Source organism: Mus pahari, chromosome 9 (assembly GCF_900095145.1).
Source record: "Mus pahari chromosome 9, PAHARI_EIJ_v1.1, whole genome shotgun sequence".
Classification (NCBI taxonomy): domain Eukaryota; kingdom Metazoa; phylum Chordata; class Mammalia; order Rodentia; family Muridae; genus Mus; species Mus pahari.
This window is the reverse complement of record NC_034598.1, coordinates 45,688,023-45,704,572: the sequence shown is the minus strand read 5'-3', so window position 1 is coordinate 45,704,572 and position 16,550 is coordinate 45,688,023. Positions and strand designations below refer to the sequence as shown.

The window sequence follows — 16,550 nt, the reverse complement described above, 5'->3', positions numbered from 1 at the left end:
CAAAAACATAGCGGTTTTCTGAAGCAAGAGAAATGAGGCGGCGGGAAGTGCTGCTATTTCTTTAAGCAGCTAGACTCCGCCCCGGAGTGGGCGTGGTAGCGGCCAGCGCCTTGAAAAATAACCGTGGGGGCGGGATTTGGCAATTGTCCGTCGTGATTGGTCAGGTCCTCGGGCGGTGGTTCCTGTAGGCGCGTGCGCGCGATGCATCCTCCCGCCTCTCAGACGCGGGGGCGTGGAGGAAGGAGCCAGCACTCGCTTTTATTGGCTCTCGCGCAGGCCCCGCCTCCAGTCGAGGGCCCTCACGTGACGCGACGGCTGGGGCCTCCCGGCGCGGGGGACGCTAGTGGCCAAGATGGCGGCAGAGCTGGTGGAGGCCAAAGTGAGTGAGCGAGAGTGGCTCCGGCCGGGACAGGCGGGTGGCGGAGTACGGACCGCTCCTCGCAGGGAGCTGGGAGGGCGGGGTGTGGCGGTGCGGGCGGCGAGGGTGCGACTGGGACGCGGGCTGAACCTGCGGGCGGGGGGCGGGGAGACCGGGGGCGGGGTCGCCAGCTCCCTCCTGGGGTGTCCCCGCCATCTACTGTCACTTCTCTACTGACCTGAGCAGGGGTTCCCGCAGTGTGGCTACACAGCTTTCCCGGTGCAGGCACTGTCCTCTCCTTTGGGTTAGCTCTGTTGGGACAGAACTGGGGGTCCTTCTGTGTGGTCTCGGAAACCGAAGGAATGCAAAGTGACTTCACCATCAGGTTTCCAAGGCAACGAGTAGGACTCAGGTCCGGGTGCCCCCCCTTTCCCCCCTACAGGCTAGCATGGGGATGGTCTGCAGGGATTGCCACAAGTCCTCTGATTCTCGGGGCTCAGTCTGACACCTCCTGACTACTGAATAAGTCAGACTCCAGACAGCCCAAGTATATTTTAGAGTCCCGCTCCCCACTTGTCAGCTCTGGGGTACCTCTTCACTTCAGCCTCCAGTGATCCTGTCTCACTCTCTAAGCCATCTCTAACCTCTACATCCTGGAGAATCGCCTTGTAGGGTTTCACTGCTGCCTGGCATAGCCCACTGGACCCACCACCTCCTTGTTATGTGTTCCTCAGATTGATCCTCACAGGACACCTTGACTGAGTCCAGGGGAGTGTTGTTTAGGCTTGTTCCTCCATGTCTGCGTTCAGGTACCAGGGCTCTGACCCAACTTGAGTCCCCATTAACCCTCTTGAAGTACAGCTTGGCTTAGCCTCGATCCAGTTCTGCTCTGTCTCCCTGCCAAGGTGCCAGCACACTGGAGTCTCTCAGTCCCCCTCAAGCATCTTCCCACCCATAAGATCCTGACTGTCCCCCTGCCCTTCCTGGCTCTCTTGTTACGTGGCCCTTCCCTCCCCACTGGGACCCTTAGGGTTATTCTAGAGGCTCTGATTAAAAGGTGTAATCCTCACCAGGTATGGTGGCACACCTTTAATCCCAGGACTCAGGAGACAGAGGCAGGCAGATCTCTGTGAGTTTAAAGCCAATATGGTCTACAAAGTGAGTTCCTGGACAGCCAGGGCTCCACAGAGAAATCCTGTCTCAAAAAAATCATTTAAAAAAAAAGAGTGTACCCATCTTTCTCCCCATTTCCTCACCCTAAATTGACACCATTTATGTAGACTCTTGGGAAACAGAACTTTGAGATGGGGATATGTAAAGTACAATCTGGAACGCAGTTTACTCCTTGAAGTCCCCCTTGTACCATCCTAGAACATCGGGGCGAGGCCAAAGACCCTGTACCTTCATTCCCCCCTCAGTGGTAAGGGCTGCGATTGCTTCTTTGCGGTCTAGATCCTTTAAATAAAAGCTGATGACCTCTACTTGACCCTCTGCCAGCTAGACCCCCCCACCTCCACCTTAGTTAGGTGAACTTGACCCTTCTTTGAAACTCTGAAATGATCCAGAGGACTCCTGTCATGGCCCCTCACAGTGTTTTGTTTTTTTGTTTTTTTGTTTTTTTGTTTTCTGAGACACGGTTTCTCTGTATAGCCCTGGCTGTCCTGGAACTCACTTTGTAGACCAGGCTGGCCTCGAACTCAGAAATCCNCCTGCCTCTGCCTCCCGAGTGCTGGGATTAAAGGCGTGCGCCACCACGCCCAGCTCCTCGCAGTGTTTTTGTTTGTTTGTTTTGTTTTGTTTGTATTTTTCTTTTTTTGGTTTTTCAAGACAGGGTTTCTCTGTGTAGCCCTGGCTGTCCTGGAACTCTCACTCTGTAGACCAGGCTGGCCTGGAACTCAGAAATCCGCCTGCCTCTGCCTCCTGAGTGCTGGGATTAAAGGTGCGCGCCACCATGCCCGGCTCGAAGTGTTTTAGGATGATAGCAATACCTCCACTTTTCTGGTAGTTTCCCTCCAATCTGTCACAACAGGCCAGAGATTGTGTCTTTTGAGACATACTGGGGCTTCCAGGAAGCGATTGTGGTGTTTGTGGATGAATGGACCATGTTCCATCATCCTGTGGGTGAATGGTCCCTGCAGCAGGCTTGGGGTCAAGCCTTCATCCTTCATCCCTGTGTTGGGCATCTCAGCTTTCTAAAGAGCCTAGGCTACTGTCACAGCGAAGTGCAGTCACTTCTCTGTCTGTGTTTGGGCTGTCACTCCACATCACACCTCAAACTGAATCTCCAGAAGTCATGGTGAAAGCACTGTTTATAAACTCGGCCCTGGTAGTCTTGTGCCAGGGCGGGAAATACACTCCGGGTGATGGATGGAGGCTTCTTCCTGTGTGCCTGTCCCCATGCTCTGCTGTTCTCCAGCAGGCTGCTCAGGCCATGGCAGCTGCTAAGAAACCTGACCCAGACCATATGGCAGCGACCTGGCTGCTCGGATGCTTGCCATCAGTCCTGGGTGACGGAACTCCGTGATAGCCATTGGGACCACAAAGCTCTCTGGCTCTAGCTTGATCATCGAGGGCACCTACCTCACTGTACCTCTCCAGAGTTGTGAGGATTTGAGTACAAATGTGCTAACTGTGTGCTATTTGTCCCTGTGTGTGGTAGGAAGCGAAGGCCACATTGGGAGGGCCACATCCCCTAGAGTCCCTGAAGAGTTGGGGCTTTCCTACAACCCTCCAGAGATCTGGGAGGCCTGGTAGCCACCAGGCCAACTTGAGCCACCCTGTCATACTTAAGTCATGCTGAAGTAGCTGGCACCCCGAGTCTTAGGTGTTTTTTGGAGCTCCCTGGTAGGGACTCAGCAGGTGGACATCCAGTGGCATGGATCCCTGAGGCTCAGACCCCTGGGCTGGTCAGGTGGGCTTTGTGTATCTTATAGGCTTCTTTGGGGTTCATGGATTGGGTCACCTGACTGTGTCTCATGCCACTTGGGGTACGTGTCCCAGCCCTGTGGAAGTCCCTTTCTACTTTTCATTCAGTGGAGGCCAGCATCAGGACTTAACACAAGAGGCCCCAGGCCCAACTGGCCTTTGTTTCAGGGATGCTTGGTCCTCCCATCTGTGGGGACGGGCCATGCCCATCAGCTCGAGTGTCACGAGTGTAAGCAGCCTGCCCGAGGGCCTGGGTCATGCTCTGGAATCCCCTTGTGCTCTGGTTGGTTTCTTTTTGCCTGAAGTACCCATAGGTTCATTCCTTCCCATTTGTGTCACTGTGCCCTTAGCTTGGTCACCGCTCTGTTTGGTTTCAGAGACTAGTTGTTCTCATGTGGGCCCATTCTGTTCCTGCGTACCCTGGTGGTGGGCTGAAAACCAAGGACAGGGTCCAGAATGCCTTACTGGAAGACCTGTCTCAGTCCATAGTGCCCGGGGGCCTGAGACTAGCAGGCCAGACCTACTCTGGGTCAACACTCATAGGAAGCAGGGTTTTGGTGGCTGCCACAGGGAGCTGAGGGTGAGGAGACACGCAGGTTAGAGGATCACACCCCTGAGAGCCGCTGTGGTTCCCCTTTGCAGAACATGGTGATGAGCTTCCGAGTATCAGACCTGCAGATGCTGCTGGGCTTTGTAGGCCGGAGCAAGAGTGGGCTGAAGCACGAACTGGTGACCAGGGCCTTGCAGCTGGTGCAGTTCGACTGTAGCCCAGAGCTTTTCAAGAAGATCAAAGAGCTGTATGAGACTCGCTACGCCAAGAAGAGCGCAGAGCCCGGCCCACAGGCACCACGGCCCCTGGATCCCCTGGCACTACACTCCATGCCCAGGACTCCCCTGTCAGGGCCTACCGTGGACTACCCCGTGCTGTACGGGAAGTACTTGAATGGACTGGGGCGCCTGCCCACCAAGACCCTTAAGCCGGAGGTACGCCTGGTTAAGCTCCCCTTCTTCAACATGCTGGACGAATTGCTGAAGCCCACTGAACTGGGTGAGTGGTGGGTATCGCCCAGCAGATCCCCAAAGCAGGCTCAGCCATGTGCCCCATGACCAGCCACCCTAAACCTAACAGCTTCAAACACGTGACACGGGTGGCAGGGCAGCACATACTGGCCTTTCAGTACTTAGTGGCTAAGGCAGGGGAAGGTGAGTTTTGGGCTAGACTGGGCTATAGACTAGACTCTGCTGAGGGTATGACCGGGAGTATAGGTTGGACAGAGCTGAGCGGTCACTAGCATGCTTGACCTCTCACCCCCATGTAATCAGCTGAGGCAAGAGGATTGCCAGGATTTTGAGGCTAGCCTGGGCAAATAGATCCTGAAATTATTATTTTATTTTATTTTGGTTTTACGAGACAGGGTTTCTCTGTGTAGCCCTGGCTGTCCTGGAACTCACTCTGTAGACCAGGCTGCCTTGGAACTCAGAAATCCGCCTGCCTCTGCCTCCCAAGTGCTAGGATTAAAGGAGTGCGCCACCGCTGCCCAGCCAGACCCTGAATTTTTTTTTTTTTTTTTTCTAGAGCCGAGGACCAAACCCAGGGCCTTGCGCTTGCTAGGCAAGTGCTCTACCACTGAGCTAAATCCCCAACCCCCAGACCCTGATTTTTAAAAGAAAAAAAAAAGCTAGGCATAGTGGCTCATTTCGGTTATCCCATTATTTGGAAGGGAGTTCTAGGTTTTCCTCAGTTATACAATGAGTTTGAGGCCAACCTGAGCTAAAGGAAAGGAAAGGAAAGGAAAGGAAAGGAAAGGAAAGGAAAGGAAAGGAAAGGAAAGGAAAGGAAAAAGGAAAGGAAAGGAAAGGAAAGGAAAGAAAGAAAGAAAGATAGAGATAGATAGATATAGATAGATAGATAGATAGATAGATAGATAGATAGATAGATGTAACTTCCAAGTTATCAGGGTATCAGGAAGTGTAGGCTGGTCAGACCCCACCCTCTGTGTTGAGGCACAGACAGCCTCAGAGCCCGCTGCAGCATCTGACCTTCCATGTGCAGCATGGAGTGGGGTTGTGGCCACAGATGCTGCCCTGAGCTGTGCACCTGGCAGGTCCTAATGGGCCACATCTAGGACCTGGGGCTCTCTCAGGTTCTCCAGACACCCTACTCCCCTATTCTCCCCCTGCCTGTCTCTGTGTGAAGCCCAAAGGTTGGGCCCCAGTACTTGGGGCAGGCTTCGAGATGAGCAGTTCCTTTGTCAACCCCACATGGTGTTCAGGGGCCTCCCCACTTCCATTCCACCCTGACTATCTTCCCTGGGTAGCATTCTCCTACTGTAGCAAGGCTATGTCCCTCTTACCCTGGGACTTGGGGCGCTATGTTTGAATTAGGGCTGCTGGGGGTGCCTGAGGAAGGGTAGCAGACAGTAGTAGTTGTGCCCTATGGTGTGGACTTTTTCTGTGATCAGAGGCCCCGCCCCTCACTGAGGCTCCGCCCCTGACCTATAGTCCTGTCCCTTTTGCAAACCCTTGGTGCTGATGGGGTCTGGAGGCAGAACCCCCTAGCCTGCCTACTCTGCCCTTCCCATCATGCTCCAGGTGCCACAAGTCTGCCTCCTCGAAGGTCTCCACAGCCCTTGGGAGCCTTGGGGTCAAGCTGACTGTCATCTTGAGGAAGACCGGAGTGCCAGGAGGTTGGCCCCCTGGCCTCCCAGCCTGCGTGACAGGCTTCCTTCCTGCAGAGCAAGCCAGCCTTCACTCCGCCCCACAATGCATCACTGTGCCCCTACTCCTTAGGGACCTCGGTCACCTGATCTCCGGGACAGCATGCTCCCCTGTCTACCAGCGGCTTGAACAAAGAGGTCTAGCCTGCCGGCCTGCCCAGGACACCCCCTTCCCTGGGTCCCCACGCCTCAAGGGACTGCTGGATAAGAGTGCTGATCCTGGATCTAAGGCCATGATCTCTCAAGCTCCAAAACCCAGAATTTCCCATGCTCCCCGGCATGAGCCCTGTGATGCCAATTCACAGTGGCCAGCCCCTTTCCCAGGCCAGAGTGAGCCCCATGATACTATAGGATTCTCTGGAAAAGCGAACCGCTTAGTCTGCACCAGGCCTACTGAACCCATAAATCACCTGAGTACCCAGAGGGGGAGGGGAGAGGGGCAGGAGACACCAGCTGCAGTTCAGAGCGCATGGACAGACCCTCTAAAGAGGGCTGGTAACCAGAGAGCACAAGGCACTCACCCCAGGACACACAGCCTCCTGAGCTCCTAGGCCCCCCAGGCTGTGCCCTGTACCCCTGTCTGTTTGGGAGTCCATGTTGGTTTCTCCCTCACTTCCAGGCAAGGCAGGCCAAAGTAGGTAACAGTTGCTGCTCACAGCAGAACTGACCTAGGACTAGAGATCCGAGGGCCCAGGCAGAAGTGAGGATGGTTTAGGACCGGGTGGAGAAGATGTCAGCTGCCATGGAGCTGGTGACTCCTACCTGAGGGCCATGTGTCCTTCGAGCAGTTGGAGGGCTTCCTGGGAGAGGAGGCTTCATTGGGGCTCCTGCAGGTCATGTAGATGGAACAAAGTCATTGTGGGAGAAAGGAGTGATGGGGGGGCCTGTGACCCTAGGGGCCATGGGATATCAGCCTCTTGAGCCACTGCTACCTCCTCTTGCTGCCCATGTGTCTCAGCTCCCCGGCTGCTGGGGAAGCCTGCTATGTTACTTGTTTCGCTGATGCAGTGTTTGAGGCAGGGCTCACAGTGTAGCCCAAGCTGGCCCAGAACTTGTGATCCTCTAGCTTCAGCCCCTATAGTGCTAGGACCAGAGGTTCAGGAAGTTCACCCCGTGGCATTCACAGGGGACACTGGGAAAGCCAGCCTGGTTCTGTCTTCAGGGCCTTTGCATAGGCTACACCTCAGCCTCCCACACTGACTCGTTACCCACCCCAGGCTTCTGGTCCCTGTTTGTCTTTAAGGGTACACCGCAACTACCCATATGACATCTACTCCACCGTAGCTGGCTTTCAACCTTTGTCTGTTGCTCTTTCTATGGGGTGTTGTTTTTTTTTGTGGTATTTTGAGGCAGGGTTTCAGGTAGCCCAGGCTGGCCCAAATTGGTTTTTTTGTTTGTTTGTTTGTTTTGGTTTTTTTTTTTTGGTTTTCCGAGGCAGGGTTTCTCTGTGTAGCCCTGGCTGTCCTGGAACTCACTTTGTAGACCAGGCTGTCCTGGAACTCAGAAATCCGCCTGCCTCTGCCTCCCAAGTGCTGGGATTAAAGGCGTGCGCCACCACGCCCGGCCCAACTTGTTACGTAGCCAAAAATGATCATGACCCTCTGGTCCTGTTTCCCCTCCCCTCCCCTACTGCTGGGCTGAAAGGCAGGAACTCCATCTGCCATCCCCCTTGTTGTCTGTCTCATATCCAGACTGGGCTTGACTGGTTCAGGCCACAGATTTGGGGCAGCCCTTGCACTGGTCCTGCCCACCCCAGTGGCACAGGCTGTGGTCCTCTGCCCAGCTGCATCCCCCCCCCCCAGCCATGAGTCCCACAGCCGAGCTGAGGGCAGCTCTTCCTCTCAGGGCTCCCCATGCTGACCCCCACACACACTCAGGACCTTTGTGGTAGGCTAGGGTGGCCGTTTGGAACTGGCCCTGATGGTAGCTGGGTGACACAAGCCCATTATGTCACTGCAATGGCTTGTCTGAAGCAGATTGGGCCCCCACTGTTTGTCTTGGCACTCCTAGTGTACCCAGCTAAGCCTGCATTAAACACCAGTCACCTTAGCTAGGTGGCGGTGGGACGCTTTTAGTTAAGTACTCGGGAGGCAGAGGCAGGCGGATCTCTGAGTTGGAGGCCAGCCCGGGCTGCAGAGCGAGACCCTGTGGTGAGGAGGGCACCCTATCACCTGTGCCCCGCTAGGCTGCCTGAGCCTGAGGTGACAATAGTGTCGTTGTCCTGTGGATACCCACAGGTGGTCCTGAGTTCATCTCCACCTCCACCCTAGAGTGCATAAGACTAAGAGGGACCTCATGACTGTGAAGATCCTGGGTAGCACCTTCCGTGGCCCTGAGTGTCCTGTCAGTTTCCTACCTGCCCCATTGGACATTGGTGGTTGCCCTGCCACAGGCAGAGGCAGCCTGCAGCTTCCCTCACAGTGTCTGTGCTTGCCTGACCATGTGTGGGTTCACGGGGGCCCCCAGCTATGGCCCCCGCTACAGAGGCCCAGAGAAAATCTGAGAGTGGTTGATGGAGGCAGGCAGGCAGAGCAGGGCTGCTGTGTGTGTAACCCAGGCTGCCCTTGAACTCACAGAGGTCTGCCGCCTCTTCCTCCTGTGTGATGGGATTATAGCGTGGGCCACCATGCCTGGCCAGCCTCAGACACTGTTGTACAGGACAGACATGCGTATCAACAACATACTGGAGGAGGGAATGGTGACAGGACCTGCAGAGCTATCCTCTTATGTCCAGGAGGAGGGTTGCAGGTTCAGGGCCAGCCTGGGCTATAAAGTGAGAGCCACAGTGGGTGTAAAGGCCCTAAGGCTGGGAAGGCTGGGTCGGTGTGATGAGGCCACTGAGGAAGAGTTCAGGTCATGGCTGGTGCTGCCGTGAAGGCTCCGCCCTCACATGCAAGGGTGGGGAAGGACTGCTCCAAGGGACCAATAGCCATGACAGAGACACTGGCTTGGGGAACACCCTGTGGCCCCCTCCAGCAGCATAGGGTGGGAGAAGCCTCAGCTGGTTGCTGGGGTATGGGACCCTAGACAGTAGTGTGCTCATTGGGCAGCTCACAGAACAAAAACCTTCCCTACCCCCTCCCCACCCCCAGGGAGGGTGGATGGGCCTCTACCTCCTTCCTACCCAGCCACTGTCAGCTCGTGGCTGCCATGGCCCTGCTGGGCTCGCCCCACCTCCCTCAGGGTGCCTGCTCCAGGTAGGCAGATCTGAGTGTGCCCAGGTGGCCCTGAGCTCCTGTGCCCTCTGGCCCTGTAGCATCGCTGCATGCAGCCTACTCTCACCCAGGGACCCATGGGCTCTTTGAGTACATGAGGCTGTGCCGGCTGCAGGGGTGATAACTCCTCACCCCAGCCAGTCCACTCCCCTAGTTCAAAGTCTGCCTATACTCGTTGTGTGGCACAGGCACCACAGCCTGCAGGTCAGAAGGTTCCAGGCCTTCACACCCAGCGTCAGCTGTTCTTGTGAACAGGATCTTGTGGCTGGAAAGACAGTGTTCCCTGACAGGGATGGTGGTTGGTTTTGCAGAGCTGGGTGGAGCTATCGGCCTGTTCCCCACTGCTGTGTCCTTGGGCCACAGACTCACCCAAGAGTCCAGGCTAGTTTTTGAACCCAAGATCCTTCTGCTTGAGCCTCCTGCACACTGGGGTGGCAGGTGCCTGCACCTCCTCCTCCTCCTCCTCTCCCTCAGAGGCCTGCTGGGGCCGCATCGCAAGCACATGCATACGATGTAAGAGCCCTCCCTGGGTTCGTGCATAGTAGGCCAGCATTCTGGTGTGGAGCCTGGCTGGCTGGCAGAGACTGGACCTGGGTGCAGACAAGACGATGGCCTGCGGATACACGTGGCTACCCCTCTGCCTTTGGGATACCTGGCTCCAGAGGGACCCAGAATGGGCTAAAGTCTCAGGTGAAGAGGGGGTGGCCTCTGTTCAGCCAGGCTGCCTGACCCACGTGTGTTCAGTCCCACAGAGCGCAGAGAAGCTGCAAGAGAGCCCGTGTATCTTCGCGCTAACACCTCGGCAGGTGGAGATGATCCGCAACTCCAGGTGGGGCTCAGCAGGCTCAGGAGCTCCCCAGGCACACATGTCATCAGATGGAACCCAGGGTCCCTTGGGTACAGTGGGTGTGGGTGAACCTTCTGTGAGCCTGAGCTGTCCCTGCCCCATTTGTCAAGGCAGAGGTCAGGCTATGGTGGCTGGGTTCTGTGACCACCTAGCTGGTGACCATGCGAAGGGCCCCTAGTGGTCTGTGCTGCGACTGACTCCTGCTCCCGCCTTGCCCACAGGGAGCTGCAGCCTGGAGTGAAAGCTGTGCAGGTGGTGCTGAGGTATGAGCAGTCCTGCCCTCGCCTGCCCCTGCTCTCATTGCCCAGGCTTCCCCAGTACTCCTGAGTCGTGGGTCCCCACAGCCCTCCTGTGCCTTCACAGCTCATGACCTGTTGTCTCCCCAGGATCTGTTACTCTGATACCAGCTGTCCACAGGAGGACCAATACCCACCCAACATCGCTGTGAAGGTCAACCACAGCTACTGTTCAGTGCCGGTGAGCGAGGCAGCCTGGGGAGCAGGGTGGCATAGACACAAGGTAGGAATGGGCCTGGCGGGGCTGAGCATAGCACTGTCCACAGGGCTACTATCCCTCCAACAAGCCTGGTGTGGAACCTAAGAGGCCCTGCCGCCCCATCAACCTTACCCACCTCATGTATCTGTCCTCGGCCACCAACCGAATTACCGTCACCTGGGGCAACTATGGCAAGGTGAGTGCCTGCCCTCAGCCCCCAGCTGCCTCACGTTCACCCCGTGCACCCTGTGCCCAGCACCGCATCACCCCAGGCTGACAGCCTGACACAGCCTCTCTGTCCACAGAGCTACTCCGTGGCTTTGTACCTGGTGCGACAGCTGACCTCCTCAGACCTGCTGCAGAGGTTGAAGACGATTGGGGTGAAGCACCCTGAGCTGTGCAAGGCTCTGGGTGAGTGAGTGGCAGGCTGCAGGGCCTCCCGGGACCTCCTGCTAGGGTGTGCAGCCACAGATGTGGGGTCAAGTCTGGCCCTGGTCTCTGAGAGGGTGGAGGGCGGGTGGGGTATGGGGAGCAAGATGGCGTGTGAGATGCCAGGCCAGGTGTCCTGTGCCTAGGACGGCATTTTTCTTTTGAGATACGAATTCTCTGTATAGCAACCCTGGCTGCCCTGGAACTCTCTCTGTAGACCAGGCTGGCCTCTGCCTCCGGAGTGCTGGGATTAAAGGCGGGCGCCACCAGCACCCAACTTGTGATGGGTGTTTTTAAATCAAGGTGGTGTGGGTCTGAACAGATGTCCCCTGAAGCAGGCCTAAGCCCACAGTGTCCACCCAGCCTTTTTTTTTTTTTTTAAGATTAATTTATTTATCATATGTAAGTACACTATAGCTGTCTTCAGACACTCCAGAAGAGGGCATCAGATCTTGTTACGGATGGTTGTGAGCCACCGTGTGGTTGCTGGGATTTGAACTCGGGACCTTCGGAAGAGCAGTCGGGTGCTCTTACCCACTGAGCCATCTCAGCAGCCCACACCCAGCCTTTTCTAATGGGGGCCCTCACTGACTCTGGACCACCCCAGTGGCCATTTCTTTGCAGGACAGGCCTCAGTTGCCCTGGAGGCCTTCCGGCCTGTTATTCCCCCCAGCTGGGCTTGGCCTGGTCAGTCTCTAGCCTGTTCTGAGGAGGTGCTATCATGATCCCTCAGGTGGGTGGAGGTGGCCCAGGCCTGCTGGAGTTGTCATACCTGGGCAGTTGAAGGCATGCTTTGCAGGCCAAGGCCACCAGCTCTATTGTTTGTTAACCAGGGTTGAGACAGCAAAACCCAGGTGCATTGTGTGTGTGTGTGTGTCTGTGTGTGTCTGTGTGTGTCTGTGTGTGTGTGTCTGTGTGTGTGTCTGTGTGTGTGTCTGTGTGTGTGTCTGTCTGTCTGTCTGTGGTCAGTGTCCCACGAGTCACAAGGCTTGGGAGAAAGTTTTTGCTGCCCTGAAGCTACAGATTCTGTGGCACCTGTATGGCTTCTGAGAAGCTGTGCCCCTGGATCTTTGCAGAAATGCCATGCAACCTCGCAACTCTAACGCAGATGTGGGAGCCCCAAGGGCCTCTGCGCAGGTGTGGGAGCCCCAAGGGCCTCTGCGCAGGTGTGGGAGCCCCAGGGCCCTCTGCAGGTGTGGGAGCCCCAGGGCCCTCTGAGCTGTGTGCACCAGGACTTGTGGGTTCAGGCTGGTTGGAAGTGATTTTCCAAGCTGGCAGTTAGGAGCTAGAGGCAAGCCTGACCCGCATGAGACCTTCACCTGTGGAGACAAGAGCCTGCGCTCTGACAGCCCCATCCCCTCTGTCACCTCACAGTCAAGGAGAAGCTTCGCCTAGACCCTGACAGCGAGATCGCCACTACTGGAGTACGAGTGTCCCTTATCTGCCCAGTGAGTTCCATCTGTCCCCAGCCATGTGGGTGGTCATTGTGGGACAACAGTGTCCTCACACCCGCTCTGTCTGCTCTCAAGCTGGTGAAGATGCGGCTCTCGGTGCCCTGCCGTGCAGAGACCTGCGCACACCTGCAGTGCTTTGATGCTGTGTTCTACCTGCAAATGAACGAGAAGAAGCCCACCTGGATGTGCCCTGTGTGTGACAAGCCTGCAGCCTATGACCAGCTCATCATAGATGGGTGAGTGACCTGGCCTGGGCCAACACTCCTGTGTGTGGGTACACAGCCAAGCTCTGCACTGAGACACATGGCTACCTGTGCTGCCGTCTGTGGCTCTGCTGCAAGATTTCTGGGGCCTTTGCTATGCAGAGGGTCATTATGTCATCGCCTCAGGCTGCTTGGAGTCCCCCTGTGCATGTGACCTTGAGCCCTCAGTCTTTGCAAGTGGCCACCTGCAGTTGTGACTTCTGTGTGGGGAGGGAGAGGACAGGCAGGAACCTGTCCCATAGCACAGAGGGAGGTGCTGCTCTTTCCCTCGGGATGTCTCAGCTCCACTCAAACACTGAGCCTGCTGTCTGTCGTACCTGAGGCTCCTCCTGCCAGGTGCCAGCCACAGTTCTGTATCCCCAGAGCCAGCACAAGGAGCTGAGGCTCTCAGAACCACTTGCCTGGGGCCCAAGGCACCTCCTTGGACTCAGAGGAGGGACTTGAGGGTGTCCCCCCCCCCCCCAGGCCCTGCCATTCAAGCCTAGCCCACTCCCAGAAGGTCCCAGCCTTTGATCTGCCCTGGAAGCTGCTACCAGCCCAGCTCCCTAGCCCGAAGATGGCCACTTCCCTGGCCAGCACCAGCCTTGGGTGGAGTGAGGACACCCCTGGGACTGGGCATGTGGGCTGGACTCAATTGTCCTCTGTTCTCAGCCCAGCTGCGGTTCTTCCGCTGTAAGCTCTCCCTCCCCCTAAGCTCCAGGCAGTCAGTAGGCAGGGCTGGCAAGCTCAGCAGGTGCCTTTGCCCTTGGTGGAGCCCTATGCCACCACCCCAGTGGTAGTCAGGGGCCTCCTGGAGGAAAGTTGGTGGCCCTATGCTGTGGGAAGTCAGAGCTCTGTTCAGCCCACAGGGCCTTAGAGAATGTATAGGAGTGAATTCTCCAGGCACACAGGGATGCCAGGAATAGTGCACTTTGCTCATGGTCCCAGACCTGTCCACTCTGGTGCCCACAGGCTGCTGTCAAAGATCCTGAGTGAGTGTGAGGACGCAGATGAGATTGAGTTCTTGGCGGAAGGTTCATGGCGCCCAATCCGTGCAGAGAAGGAGCCAAGCTGCAGCCCACAGGGCCCCATCCTGGTGCTAGGTGAGTCCTGCACACAGCACCCACCACGCCGCGCCAGCCAGACCGGGTGACTGAGCACTGTTGCCCTGTCCCCACAGGCACCTCAGACGCCAACGGGCTCACACCAGCCTCCAGCACCCCCGGTATAGGCAGTGGCCTGGGCGGCCCAGGCGGCACCGGCAGCAGTGCAGGGGCAGCAGGCAGCCTGGAGAACGGCAAGACAGGAGCTGACGTGGTGGACCTCACACTGGACAGCTCATCGTCCTCGGAAGATGAAGATGAGGACGAGGACGACGATGAGGACGAGGACGAGGGCCCCCGGCCGAAGCGCCGCTGCCCGTTCCAGAAGGGCCTGGTGCCCGCTTGCTGACGCGGCTGTGGGGCGCTGGAGGGCGGGAGCCGCACCCGTCCATCATTCCCTCGCCCACCCCTCCCCGGCTCCCGGCTCCCGGCTCCTGTACCTCTGGACTCTCCTCTTGGGGGGATTAAAAAAAGTAAAATGACAAAAAAAAAAAAAAAAGTACAAAAACAAGAGAAAATAAACACTTACACAGGCCGGCAGCCTGCACGCCACCTCCCGGAGCAGCCCGCAGGGCGCCGGGACCTGGGACACTGGACAGCGGCCGGCAGCTGTCCCTGCTTCCCTGCGTTGAAGCCGAGCCCTGACCCCGGAGCGCTGGCCCAGTCTCGAGCAGTTTAGTTGAGAAGCCATGGTGGGGCGGCGGGCCGGGGACGGCGGCCACAATGTGCAATAACGTGGTGTCGCGGGGCTGGGCTTGGGCCACAGACCCGGGTGGCATGGGGGGGTGTCGTTTTCTAGCCAGCTACCTCGGTAACTCCAATTCATTCAGGTTAACTTCCCCATGGGGCAGCCGGCCGCGGGCTTGGGCGCTGTCGCCCTGCTCTTGTGTGGCCCGCGGCGTGTGAGGCTCCCCGGCTGCCTCCTTACCTTCGGGAGCCTTGCTCTTCCAACGCCCCACTGCCAGGCAGACCCTGGGGCATCCTGCTGCCCTCCCCACCCGACTCTGTCAGGAAGCAATACCGGGTCCGGTCTGGAGCTGGGCTGCCTGGCGGTGTCACCGCATGAACTCGCCGGGAGGCCGGGGCCCTGGCCAGCCACACGGCACTCTTTTCTAATATTTGTATTCTAATTTAATTGTTTTTTAAAAATGCAAATAAAAAAAAAAAAAGAAGAGTAGCCAGTCTGGCATCTGACCATCTGTGGTTTCTCTGTAGCCCAGGCTAGTCTGCTCGTCCTCCCTAGGAGCTGTGCACTGGGGGCGGGGGGTGGGGGGTGGGTAGGGCGGCGGGGCGGGAGTTAACCCAGGGGACTTCTTGTTCGGCAAGCAGACACTGATAACCCTCAAAGTTACCAGGCTATAGGGGCAAGGATGGCCAAACAAAAGGATTAGCCCCTGATCTGAGTGCCTACCCACCAGCAACTTGAGTGGGCCCCAGTGTGAGTACTCTCCCACACAGAAATTTGAACTCAGATTAACAAGATTTTGTATAGAAAATAGGCTGGAGTATTACTCGACCTTAATCAGGATCGAGGCTCAGACATACGCACAGTGGAGAGAACTGGAGAATGTTGTGCGCAGTGAGAAACCCGTGCGCTGGTACAGTGGCCACTCATGTGGATGGAGCTCAAGTACAAGGCGAGAGGACTGCACGGTGTTTGAAACAGCATGGGAGAGGGTATGCAGACCCGGCTCTGTATGATCGATCAGTCATTGATCTGGGACCTGTCAGCAGGTAAACCATCAAGGAAGCCCCTCCCACTAGGAGCTGTGGCTCCCACTAGGACCTGTGAATAGACATTTCAGGCTACAGCAGTTAGGCCTAATGGATTCCCAACAACTAGGTCTCAAGAGTGGACAGAAGATCCGAGAGTGACTCATCCATGCCACAGCTGAACAAGTGGGAAGATGTCTTAAGAGAGCCTAGAGGAGAGTGGACCCCAAGCCCACCCCATCCAGTGACAGGGCCCCAGGCCAGCTTCCTCCTGGGGAAAGGAAGTTGTCCACAGCCAGCTGAGGTTTCCGGGCCCCCTAGGCCTGATAAGGTCATTGGAGCTCAGCTGGGGATAGCAGCATGGGGGCCCTTAGCCCATCCAGGGTCTACAAAACCCTGAAGCTGGGGTGTCTGAGCCAGGACTGGCCCAGGACTTTGAGGTTACCAGCCCAGCTGGCCCACAGATGTCTGTCCTTTCCCAGGAAAGGCCTGGGAAAACCCACCGCCCACCCTGGGACCTTCAGGGTCCCTCTGCCTACAGGAGGTGTGAGACCAGGCAGAGAGTAGGGGGTCTCCCAGGCCCACCCCCCCAAAAAAGCAAGACAGAACACAGAGACCAGGCAAAGAGATATCGTAACAGGCTGCATTTAGTGGTTGGGTTTTTCTCTCTTATGTACAAGAAAAATGAATTCTATTTTTTCGGATTTTTCATAATCTTGTTTTTTAATTACTTTTAAAGCTTGTCCCCCCACCCCCAAAAAGTGCATTTTTCCTTTAATCAATTGTTTTTTTTTCGTTCTGCCTCCCACACTTTTTATAAAGATTCTTACATCCAGTCAGTGGAATGTCTGTTCTGTGCTATGGACCCCCATGCACCAGGCCTGGGCCCCCAAATTCCAAGGCACCTCATTCTGGGCCTGGGGCGGGGCCCCCTGACCCTCTGTCTCTTGGCCCCCCTGCCCCCCACAAAGGTAAATCAATATATATTTAGTGCGAGCTAGTTCTGAACTGAGATAATCATCCCTGGGGTGAGGAGCCCCCCAAGACCCCTG

The 16,550-nt window shown here is 56.7% G+C and overlaps 1 protein-coding gene across 1 annotated transcript; it reads left to right on the top strand.

Moving 5' to 3' along the window:
- Positions 1–140: 140 nt before the first annotated feature.
- On the top strand, positions 141–14,958 carry Pias4 (protein inhibitor of activated STAT 4). Its single transcript, XM_021204752.1, has 11 exons — positions 141–379; positions 3,926–4,331; positions 9,960–10,044; positions 10,284–10,325; positions 10,449–10,539; positions 10,625–10,753; positions 10,863–10,968; positions 12,361–12,434; positions 12,516–12,676; positions 13,655–13,785; positions 13,863–14,958. The coding sequence occupies exons 1-11, from the start codon at positions 353–355 to the stop codon at positions 14,132–14,134; spliced, it is 1,524 nt and encodes a 507-aa protein (XP_021060411.1). The 5' UTR covers positions 141–352; the 3' UTR covers positions 14,135–14,958.
- The last annotated feature ends 1,592 nt before the right edge of the window (positions 14,959–16,550 follow it).